Below are 12,477 nucleotides of genomic sequence, written 5' to 3'. Positions count from 1 at the left end.
CAAATTTAAAAACAATAAACCCAAAAAACATATAAGATCCAAGGTGGTGAAAGTATAAGAAATTAAGATACAGCAGGAGGGAAAGCCTGCCCAAATAGCCAGGTTTTAAGTTTATTCCTGAAAACACCCAGAGAGGGAGCCAGGTGGATCTCCATTGGCAAGTTGTTCCAAAGGCGAGGGGCCACTGCCAAGAAGGCCCAGTTCCTCGTTCTTTCCTTCCGGACCTCCCTCGGTGTTAGCCGCCCAGCCTGGCTGGAACGAATGACTCTGGCAGAACTGGGTGGGAGAAGGCGCTCTGCCAAATATTGAGGTCCTAAATTGTCATGATTTATTTTACAGAAATAAAGCCAAAATGGAGAAGCCATGTGTGAAAAACTAAGCACACTATGGTTCAGTAGCCGGTAGAAGCACTTTTATCAGCAGCAACTTGGAAGTAATCATTTTCTGTATGACCTTAACAGTCTCTCATATCATTGTGGAGGAATTTTGGCCCACTCTTCTTTACAACGTTGCTTCAGGTCATTGACGTTTGCAGACATTTGTTTAGGCACAGAATTTTTTATGCGTATGACTAAATGATCCATGACTCCCGGAAACCTGCAGGAGGGACAACTCACCATTAAACAGGTGGCAGACATGCCCCCCCCCCGCATTTGTCCATTGTTGATGTGGCCTCTGGAGTGTGCTGGGGGCAGAAGATTGCCCACTGGACTGCCAAAGTGACTCTCCCCAGAGGTGCATAGTTGGAGATTGTTTTTCCTAGGGCAGAGATGATAAAAATCTGGCCAACCTGACATTTTGGATTTCCCAGAAATCTTCCTCAATATGGCTAATGGTGAGGAGTTCTGGGTGTTGACATTTAAAACATCAATGAGGAAGATGTGCAATATCGCCTTTGGGTGGTGAGCAAAGCGAGGCTATCTGTACCATGAATTGTACTGTTAAGTGTTTCTCCTCAGAAAAGCACTTTCCCCTTCAAGAACTGGGACATCAATACTTTCAGTGAGGTAGCCTTTTGGCTTGGGCCTAAAAGGTCAGAGTTGACCTCTCTGAGCAACTGCTGTAATTAAGAGAGAATTTCAATTACAGTGGTGCCCCAGATAGTGACGTTAATCCGTTCTGGATTAATCGTTGCTATCCGGAAACATCGCTAAACAGAACTAAAAACCCCATAGGAACGCATTAAACTTCGTTTAAAGCGTTCCTATGGGGCCCAAACTCACCATTATTTGAAGATCCTCCATAGCGCCGCCATTTTCGCTGCCTCGGTAAGTGAGGGCAAGGTGAGAAAATGCTTGCGGTGGCCATTTTGGACACTCGGCGGCCATTTTGGAACTGCCGATCAGCTGTTCTGCAAACATCGCAGTGCGAAGATCGGTAAGCGAAACGCTTACCGATCATCACAATGTGGTGTTTTACCATTAAAAACATCGCAATGCGATCGCATTAGCGATCCCAAAAATAGATCGCTATGCGGATTCGTCATTAAACGGTGCACTCGTTATGCGAGGCACCACTGTATTTTTAATTAAGGTGCAGCTCCCAGAATCCAACAGTGAATGACTGATGAACAGGAAGGAATACTTAATGTGAGTTTCGAAATGGACTTCCTTCTGTGGTTTTTGGAGAATAATGGACAGAACATTTTCTAGAGAGAACATTACATTTAACCAATCATGTCACCACTGGAAGGAAGTCATAGAGATGGACTGAGGTCATAACGTGGCTTGTCTTTCTCATGAGAGTTTCAAAATAGTATCTGTTATTTATTTGTTGCTCTTCATAAGACTTTATCTGGTTTGTTATTGAAAGCATCTGCTTCCTTTATTTTGTGGCTAAATATGTTTGACTTGGATAATTTGCTCATACCACCATTATCATATGTTTATATTTTATAATGAAGGAAGCATTATTTGTTTAAAGCTTCATAAAAATGTGAGTTCTCCATTGTAGGCTGAATTTTAGATGGATCCTTTGGACAGTGCCCCCCCCCAGCCAACTCTGTCTGTTTTAAAAAGCCAAAAACAGTGTTTGTGTGTGAACCCTATTTGCAGTTCATGCTCTTATCTGCTTATATACTGCCCCACAGTGCTTAAACACGCTCTGGACAGTTCACAAGTTAATTATGCAGACTATACCTTGCTCCCCGCAGCTAGCTGGGTACCCATTTTACTGACCTTGGAAGGATGAATCAACACTGAGCCTGCTATCTTGGATTGAACTCTGGGCCATGAGCACAGATTTGGCTGCAGTATAGCAGTTCAAATGGTTTCTCATCACTCAATATAGGCCACTCATCTCTTATCGGTGCTAGAAGAAACTTCTTAGGCAAGCTTCGGATAAACATCATCCTCTGCAGGGCATGTGAAACATGTCAAAGTCAGAGCTGCCTTGGGTGGCGACTGGCTATGTTGGTTGGGAGGATTATAGGAATACAAACTAAAAACGAAGCAAAACAAAACACCAACTGTCGCAAACTTATCTCAGAGCGGCATGTTATTGCCCTGGTACAAGGAGCAATCTGGTGAATGGTTATATTTCAGTTTGCTATACAGCCTCTTAGTTATGCCAGACGTGGGGAATTTACAGTGCTCCAGATGTTATCAGATTGCCTCTCCCATTCTCCTTCACCGTTGTCTATGCTGGCTAAGGCTCGTGGAAGTTGCAGTATAACAACATCTGGAGGCTGTTAATAGTGTCGTATCTTCCCTGTTCTCTAGGTCCAGCAGAGTTTGGAGAAGATTGCAAAACTGGAACAAGAAAAAGAACACTGGATGCTGGAGGCCCAGCTCGCCAAAATTAGATTGGAGAAGGAGAATAAAAGGGTATTCGATAAACTCAAGAATAACGTTGGCAACCAGCGGATTGAGGTAACCCAGGAAATTTCTCTCATGCTGGATGCCTCTGAACAAGAGAAGGAGGATGCTGCAGAGAAGCTTTTGAGGGAGCCAGTGAAAAGCACAAGTCTGGTAAGTGTGTCTTATTCCAGGGTTGTGGTGGACAGTTCTGAGATCTACCATATGTTTTTGTTTTGAAACGTTCCAGTTTTATTAAACAAGACCTTTCTACATTGATTGGTAACCTAGTGAAAAAAACACGGTGGCTGCATTTCTTCATTCGCATGCTATGATAAACCATGCGGCATTCTTTTTTTGAGGGTGGGGGAGCGGGAGGCTTGGAAGTTCCTGCCTACATATGCACACCCATAGACACCTACATTTCATTCACATGAAATAAGGCCTATCTTCCAGGTTGTCTTTTATACCTACTTCTGGTATAAAAAGAAAACTACTCCAGTACTTCCTGAGGAGTCAAGTCTTTGCGGGAGGTGTAATCTTGCTGCTCCTTAGGCTGTTTATAGAGCACCCCCAAAACTCTGAACCTCTTACAAAGAACTAGGCCTCCCAGGAAGCACCGGGGTAGTTTAGTTTTTATATGGGCAGACCCAAGACAGCCTGGAGAATCTGCCCTGTTCAAGTCAGTGAAATGTAGGTGTATGCTTGGGTGCCTGTAGGTGTGGGCAGGAACTCCCAGAATTCTGCCGGAGGAATTCCTGGAGAATTCTGGACATTGGAGTCCAAAAACACACCAAAGAATGGTATGGCGAGTCTTAATGATCAAAGTATAATGGTCAGATCCCTCCATGTTTGGAAGGAGATCTTGGTGGCATTAGCACTTTCACTTTTAATTTCAGTTAAGCACAGCTAAACTCCAAAGTGTTAAGTGGGATTTACTGAAACAAACTATCTTCTTAACACAGAGTTTGAAGTTTATTTCAAAGAAACCTTCATTAGCATTAACCACAGTTTGTCATTGGGTGCCATCAGAAGCCATGGTTAATCAGATACAGTGGTGCCTCACACAACGATGTTAATTGGTTCCAAAAAAATCAACGTTGTGTGAAACATCGTTCTGTGAAACACCATTTCTCATAGGAATGCATTGAAAACCGGTTAATCCGTTCCAATTGGAACGGATTGCCATCGTTCAGTGAAAATCCCCAAAGGAAACATCGTTGAGTGAAACAATGTTTCCTATATTGGAATGTATTGAAGCCGACTCAATACATTTCAATGCCTTTGCAAAGTCCTTTTTCGCTCCTGTAAAAGTGTCTTACAATGTTTGGACGCTGTTTTAAATGATTGCAGTGGTTAGTCCACCTCCTGAAACCTATGCAAACTGATTTTGGTGTTGTTCTGACACTTCGTTAATTTATGATGATTTTGAATTTTCTCCATTGGAAACCATTGGATGGTCTGTCTAATGGTTTCCAATGGAAAAAACAAAAAATCATCATAAATTAACGAAGTGTCAGAACAACACCAAAATCAGTTTGCATAGGTTTCAGGAGGTAGACTAACCATTGCAATCATTTAAAACAGCGTCCAAACATTGTAAGACACTTTTACAGGAGCGAAAAGGGAGATCGTTGTGTGAAAATCCCCCATAGGAAACATCGCTGTGTGAGGCAGCAAATTTAACAGAAAAAGGCATCGTTGTGTGAATTCATCGTTGTGTGAGGCACTCGTTGTGCGAGGCACCACTGTATAGAAACAAAAGGTTCTGTATTCCTCAAAGCCCATGCAAGTGAAATTGAACAATTGGGTTCAGTGTAACACTACTGAAGGAAGTACATACAATTCAGGCATCCTAAAAATAATCTGTTAATAGGTTCCAGTTAATAGTTTTCATTTAAATGTTTTTGCTGGGAAACAAACTTCAAAGGACACATTATACTTTATTGAAACTCCCTCTTTTTGGTTCTGCTGTTTTGACCATTCAAAAGCCTAGTCAAATAGTTGTAGAGGTAAAGGTTCCCCTGACATTTAGTCCAGCCGTGTCTGACTCTAGGGGGCAGTGCTCATCCCTGTTTCCAAGCCATAGAGCCATTGTTTGTCCGAAGATAGTTTCCGTGGTCACATGGTAGCGCGACTAGACACGGAATGCCGTTACTTTCCCACTGTGGTGGTACCTATTTATCTACTCGCATTTTTACATGCTTTTGAACTGCTAGGTTGGCAGGAGCTGGGGCAAGCGGCGGGAGCTCACTCCATCGTGTGGATTCAATCTTACAACTGCTGGTCTTCTGACCTTGCAGCACAAAGGCTTCTGCAGTTTAACCTGCAGCGGCACCACGTTGGTATCTAAAATTGGATATCCAATGGGGTGTAGTGGATAGAGTGACAGACTAGAATTTAGGAAGCCTGGGTTTTAATCCCCACTCAGGAGTGGGAAACTCACTGGAGGTGAAGAACTGGTAAAACCACTCCTTAAATGTCTGACTTATCTTGAAAGCCCTATTAGCGTCTCTGTAATTCCGTTCTATCTTGATGGCACATAACAAATATAAAACTAACATATTTTCAGGGTTTTTTAAAATGATGAAATATGCATATGAGAAGAATATGTTAAGCCACATTCCTACTTCTGCTTACTTGAAACTAGGTAAAGGTAAAGGTTCCCCTTGACAATTTTTGGCCAGTTGTGTTCGACTCTAGGGGGCGGTGCTCATCCCCATTTCCAAGCCATAGAGCCAGCGTTTTGTCCGAAGACAATCTTCCGTGGTCACATGGCCAGTGCAACTTAGACACAGAACACTGTTACCTTCCCACCGAGGTGGTCCCTATTAATCTACTCGCATTTACATGCTTTCGAACCACTAGGTTGGCGGGAGCTGGGACAAGTGATGGGCGCTCACTCCGTCCCGTGGATTCGATCTTACGACTGCTTGGTCTTCTGACCCTGCAGCACAGGCTTCTGCGGTTTAGCCCACAGCGCCACCGTGTCCCTTTTACTTGAAACTAGGCCTTATTATTAAATTCAATGGGCAAAATCCTATTCAGAAGTAGTTTACCTGTCCCTTCTTCTGCGGGATGCAATCCTATTGTGTAAATGCCATCCTCTGCTGCAAATAAAATTTAGTTTAAATTGGCTAAAAGCTTCTTATCCCGTCTTTCAGGTTCCAAGGCTCCCTACGGTTCCTTTTTGCATTGGGAGCCTCGGGATAATAGGCAGGAAGGCTTTAACAATCACTGCTAGGTTATTGCTGGCAGGATTGGGACTACCAAGGGTGATCTGGAGGCAAATGCTTGGTGTTTGAGTTGTTCAGTGAGATTCAAAAGGTGATCTGTAGTGGGTTTGTGGATGCTGTTGTAAGTTGGAGAGCATGGAATGATTTCATTCAGAAATGCTGGTCCCATGCACATGAATTGCACTTTCCTACTATCAGTTAATGATGGTACAACTTAGTCTCTTGTTCACACAGATCTCCATTTGCCATTTCTGGGACTGAGAATCTTGTGTCTCTGCAGACATGTGTGCTACAGTCTGAAGGCTTGGGCACAAACTTCTAGCCTGCTACCCTCTATAATTGTTTGACTACAATTTCCATAATCCCCAGCCAGCATGGAATTGGAGAAAAGGTGTTTTGCAGATTCAAAGACATTAGAAATAAGATCCTAACTTCACTGTATGGATTCTCTGAAGAAACCTGAGTCAGGATCGTTTCTCTGCTTTGTGCTTATAAGAGTGGCTCTCATAATATCATTTGGGCTGCATGATGGGCAGTGTAGTATTCCCCTCCCCTTAACCTCTTTAGGAGGAGGGCTGTGTGACTGAGGTCAGGAGCCTTAGATCTCTACCCCCTTTCCAGAACTGCTGCTTAAATCCTGAAGGGTGTCTTGTTTCTTCCCTGCAACCAGACCCTGTTGCTGTTCCATACATGTGGTTTGGACTGAAATCCTGCATGTCAGCACTTTGTGTATGTGGGAAGGCTTCCCTTGCCAAAAGAACTTTAACATGTTTGTGGAATTCATAGTGGGATTATGTATTGCCAGAATAGAGGAAAGCCCAGTTCTAAGACTAGTTGTTGGATGAGGCATGGTGGAAGGCAGAAACCAAATACATTTCCTAGAACATGCTGCCTATGTTTCGACATTGGTCTATGTGTGTGTGTGTGTGTGTGTGTTTAGTCGTTTAGTCGTGTCCGACTCTTCGTGACCCCATGGACCAGAGCACGCCAGGCCCTCCTGTCTTCTACTGCCTCCCGGAGTTGTGTCAGGTTCATGTTGGTTGTTTCACAGACACTGTCCAGCCATCTCATCCTCGGTCGTCCCCTTCTCCTCTTGCCATCACACTTTCCCAACATCAGGGTCTTTTCCAGGGAGTCTTTTCTTCTCATTAGATGGCCAAAGTACTGGAGCCTCAGCTTCAGGATCTGTCCTTCCAGTGAGCACTCAGGGTTGATTTCCTCCAGAACTGATAGGTTTGTTCTCCTTGCAGTCCAGGGGATTCTCAAGAGCCTCCTCCAGCACCACAATTCAAAGGCATCAATTCTTCGGCGGTCTGCTTTCTTTATGGTCCAGCTCTCACTTCCATACATCACGACAGGAAAAACCATAGCTTTGACTATTCGGACTTTTGTTGGCAAGGTGATGTCTCTGCTTTTCAAGATGCTGTCCAGATTTGTCATCGCTTTCCTCCCAAGAAGAAGGCGCCTTTTAATTTCAGGGCTGCTGTCTCCATCTGCAGTGATCATGGAGCCCAGGAAGATAAAATTTGACACTGCCTCCATATCTTCCCCTTCTATTTCCCAGGAGGTGATGGGACCAGTGGCCATGATCTTAGTTTTTTTGATGTTGAGTTTCAGACCGTTTTTTGCACTCTCCTCTTTCACTCTCATTACAAGGTTCTTTAATTCCTCCTCACTTTCTGCCATCAGAGTGGTATCATCTGCATATCGGAGGTTGTTGATATTTCTTCCGGCAATCTTAATTCCGGCTTGGGTTTCTTCCAGTCCAGCCTTCCGCATGATGTATTCTGCATATAAGTTAAATAAGCTGGGGGACAATATACAGCCTTGCCGTACTCCTTTCCCAATTTTGAACCACTCAGTTGTTCCATGACCATTTCTAACTGTTGCTTCCTGTCCCACATATAGGTTTCTCAGGAGACAGATAAAGTGGTCAGGCACTCCCATTTCTTTAAGAACTTGCCATAGTTTGCTGTGGTCCACACAGTCAAAGGCTTTCGCATAGTCAATGAAGCAGAAGTAGATATTTTTCTGGAACTCTCTGGCTTTCTCCATAATCCAGCGCAAGTTAGCAATTTGGTCTCGAGTTCCTCTGCCTCTTCGGAATCCAGCTTGTACTTCTGGGAGTTCTCGGTCCACATACTGCTGAAGCCTACCTTGTAGGATTTTGAGCATAACCTTGCTAGCGTGCGAAATGAGTGCAATTGTACGGTAGTTGGAGCATTCTTTGGCACTGCCTTTCTTTGGGATTGGGATGTAGACTGATCTTTTCCAATCCTCTGGCCACTGTTGAGTTTTCCAAACTTGCTGGCATATTGAATGTAGCACCTTAACAGCATCATCTTTCAAGATTTTAAATAGTTCAACTGGAATGCCATCACCTCCACTGGCCTTGTTGTTAGCCAGGCTTTCTAAGGCCCACTTGACTTCGCTCTCCAGGATGTCTGGCTCAAGGTCAGCAGCTACATTGTCTGGGTTGTCCGGGATATCCACATCTTTCTGATATAATTCCTCTGTGTATTCTTGCCACCTCTTCTTGACGTCTTCTGCTTCTGTTAGGTCCCTCCCATTTTTGTCTTTTATCATGTTCATCTTTGCGCAAAATGTTCCTCTAATATGTCCAATTTTCCTGAACAGATCTCTGGTCTTTCCTTTTCCTTTTCCTTCCTCTATTTCTTTGCATTGTTCATTTAAGAAGGCCCTCTTGTCTCTCCTTGCTATTCTTTGGAAGTCTGAATTCAAGTTTCTGTAACTTTCCCTATCTCCCTTGCATTTTGCTTCCCTTCTCCTCTCTGCTATTTCTAAGGCCTCGTTGGACAGCCACTTTGCTTTCTTGCATTTCCTTTTCTTTGGGATGGTTTTCGTTGCTGCCTCCTGGACAATGTTACGAGCCTCTATCCAAAGTTCTTCAGGCACTCTGTCCACCAAATCTAGTTCCTTAAATCTGTTCTTTACTTCCACTGTGTATTCATAAGGGATTTGGTTTAGATTATACCTGAGTGGCCCAGTGGTTTTTCCTAATCTCTTCAGTCTAAGCTTGAATTTTGCTATGAGAAGCTGATGATCAGAACCGCAGTCAGCTCCAGGTCTTGTTTTTGCTGACTGTATAGAGCTTCTCCATCTTTGGCTGCAGAGAATATAATCAATCTGATTTCGATATTGCCCATCTGGTGATTTCCATGTATAGAGTCGCCGCTTGTGTTGTTGGAAAAGAGTGTTTGTGATGACCAGCTTATTCTCTTGACAAAACTCTATTAGCCTTTGTCCTGCTTCATTCTGAACTCCAAGGCCAAACTTCCCTGTTGTTCCTTTTATCTCTTGGCTCCCTACTTTAGCATTCCAGTCCCCTAGAATGAGAAGAACATCTTTCTTTGGTGTCAGTTCTAGAAGGTGTTGTAAATCTTCATAGAATTGTTCAATTTCAGTCTCCTCAGCAATGCTGGTTGGTCTATGGCTTGATAAATCATGGCTTACAGACTGATGGACACTGCTTCCTTCCCCATCTTCTCCTGTTTACACACTGCCTTCAGTGTGTGGAAATCCTAGTTTTCATTCAGCCAGAATTCCTTGTTTTAGCTAAACTATAGGAATCTGGCTCAGTGTAAATTAAAAAGTTGCTGTTGGCCTGTTTTCTAGTTAATCAGCTTCAACTCATACTGTAGCTCTTCCTTCACCTGTAGCAGGGAACCCAGGCTTATGGAAAGCCGGAATCTCTATGCCAGAAATGACAGAGGAGAGCAGGGGGGAGTAATACGTATATAAGTCTGTTTGCTGACCTAACAGAGCATAGCAAAGGAATAAAACTGAATTAATATAACTGGGGCAAAAAACAAAAGGAATGTGGTACAGTAGTTGGAATCTACTACTGACCACTCAATCAAGAAGATGCAGATGAAACTTTAGAAAACGAATTGCAAGAACTTCAAAGAGACATGGGGGTTGGACTCGATGGCCTTATAGGCCCCTTCCAACTCCATTATTCTGTGAGTCTATGAACCACAGTGCCCATCCGTGGGTGTTGGACTGATGTCTGGTTATAACCAGTTCATTTTATTTCTGCATTATATTATCACATTTCTTATTCCTTCCCACACTAACAAGTACAGCACATTGTATGCAGAATTAACCCATTTTATCTTTAAATAAGAATAGCAACTTGACTAAAGTTACAAAATGGCCCTCATGATGGCAATTCCAACCCCATGTCCATGTCCTGTGCACTGGACATTACAAACACTAGATCTGATATGCACTAGCCTCACACCAAAGTTGTCAGTGGATTTCGGAAGGGGGGGGAGGTGTTTAATATTATTAGTTAGGGAATTACAAGAGCATGTTCTACTCAGGTACGCTTTGTTTAAAAGTGAGCAAATAATGGAAGGGCAGAACTTAATTTCCTGTGTTATTGTAAGGGTTGATTATCCTGTGCATATGAAATACCTATAAACTGAAAATATTGAACAGCAGTTCTATGATACAGAGGTTTGGCTTGAAAATTAAGCACCTCTTTCAGACCTCATTATGATTCAGTGTTTTTTGAAGCAGCACACTTGCAAAGTCATTCCCTTGGGTTTTTGTTTTTTGTTTCTTGAAGAAATCACCATGGGTAACGTACTCCTTGAAGTTTTAGTAAGTCTAGTGGGAGAGGGGTTGGAACAGGCATTTAATCTTCCCACTGACCTCATTGGAACTTAAAATTTGGAACACAAACAGGCAAAAGGTTTGAGACCATTGAGTGTGAGCTTCCACAGAACAGAACTGGCGAGTAATTGGTGTCATTGAGCTGACTTTTTCATAATCTTTTTCCCCCTAATCTTCCCCCTCCCTCCCAGGTTGGAATGCTGACAGTGACCACTGAAAATGAAGAGGTATGTATGGCTTTAGTATGGCAGGGTCCTACTGCCATGGTTGAAAACCCTGTATTTAGGGCTTTCATATCCAGCCATTTTTGCAGTCTTCAGACCTCCCTTGGCCTCCTTTTTTTTTAAAAATTGTAAAACAAGACGATTTGCAACCCCAGGCAGTCCCCACCAGTGGTGATTTATCTTTTTAGTGGGTCACAAATTCCCGAGCACCCAGAAATCCCAATTTTTCAAAGCTGGACATGGACTTCCGGCTGCTTCTGTTTTTTTTGTTTTTTTGTTTGCATTTCTGTTATTCTGTACAGTACTCAAAGAGTTCTGGGGCAAAAAACTGGTCACCAGGTCTTTAAAAACGACAGCAACTTATCTTTATTTTATATCCTCAAGTTGTCCTCTCTTCCCCTACTTGTAACAAATGTTAAAACGTGGCAACTGTTCATTTTTTAAAATTTCCCTGACGAACACTTCATTATTGCTCCCCAGCTATCTTGTTTGTGATAATTTTGTAACAGGATTTTTTGTGCTGCCACTGTGCTTATGGAACCAAACAGTATTCTAGGACAGGGCTGAGAATCCGTAGCTCTCCTTTTGTTGTTAAATCCCCAGTTCCAGCTGGGCTAGTGGTGAGAAGAGTGATTCATCTACATCTAGAGAGTCAAAGATGCCCCACTCAAGAAAAGCTGGATGCTGTTTGATAACAGCATTGTTCACTGCTTCCGTTGTCCAGTACGACAGTTTCTTTTTGTCCCTTCCCTTGAACCTAATTATTGTTTTTCCTAATGGATCAGAATAAAGCCTGTCTAGGCTGTTATCTCTGTTGTTGTTGAATAAGATAATGCTACTAGTGAAGCACAAAGGCTATCTATCGCCTTCTTGTGTTTGTCCTCAGCTTTCTTGTACTTGGAGATAGAATGCCTCTGGATGTAGAGGCTCCATAATAGCTGGGGCCTTTCATGATGTTGCTGTATGTGACTGTGTCTTGCCCTGAAAAAAGGATCCATCTCAGTGAGTAGCCATTGCCAGGTCTTATTAATCCAAGCTGAAGCAGACCAAAAGCTGATGTAGTCCAGCATCTGGATTCATTCAGTGGTTTCTGGGATGCTGGCAAACAGGACATGAATGCCCCAGCACCATCCTGCTTATACTCCTCAGCAATGGATATGCAGAAGTATATTGTCTCTGCTACTGGAGGGAGTAGATGACCCCTGGTAACCTTATCCTCCATGACATCATCCACTGCCTATTTAAAACTGTCTGCTATGGCCACTCTTGCCACATCTTATGGCAAGAAGTCCCATAGTTAACTGTTTATTTGTGTGAAGAATCACTTCCCTTTATCTTTCCTGAATCTCTAGTTGCTCAGATTCAGTGGCTCACCCATAGCTGTAGTGTGAGGAAAGGAGAATATTTCCTTGCCTACTCACTTTCTCTAAGCCAGAAATCATTTTCTACACTTTGTTTGCCTCCACTGTTTATTTGCTTTTTTTTTCTTGAGGATGAAAAAACTTCACATTCATGAGCATTTTAATCTGTCTTTATAAGTAGTTCTTCCAGGTCCTTGATCAATTTGGTTGCCCTTTTCTA

General features: G+C 43.0%; 1 protein-coding gene across 2 annotated transcripts in view; it reads left to right on the top strand.

Annotated features, from left to right (window-relative positions):
* The window catches only part of PPP1R21 (protein phosphatase 1 regulatory subunit 21), a 54,502-nt gene that overhangs the window by 33,315 nt on the left and 8,710 nt on the right, over positions 1 to 12,477 (top strand). For both annotated transcript variants that reach the window (XM_072987961.2, XM_072987967.2), the window contains exons 17-18: positions 2,721 to 2,969; positions 10,864 to 10,899. In XM_072987961.2, coding sequence (XP_072844062.2) covers positions 2,721 to 2,969; positions 10,864 to 10,899 — 285 coding nt within the window. The remainder of the gene's footprint in view (positions 1 to 2,720; positions 2,970 to 10,863; positions 10,900 to 12,477) is intronic.

This window comes from Pogona vitticeps, chromosome 1, assembly GCF_051106095.1.
Source record: "Pogona vitticeps strain Pit_001003342236 chromosome 1, PviZW2.1, whole genome shotgun sequence".
Classification (NCBI taxonomy): Eukaryota; Metazoa; Chordata; class Lepidosauria; order Squamata; family Agamidae; genus Pogona; species Pogona vitticeps.
This window is presented reverse-complemented; position numbering and strand designations above follow the sequence as displayed.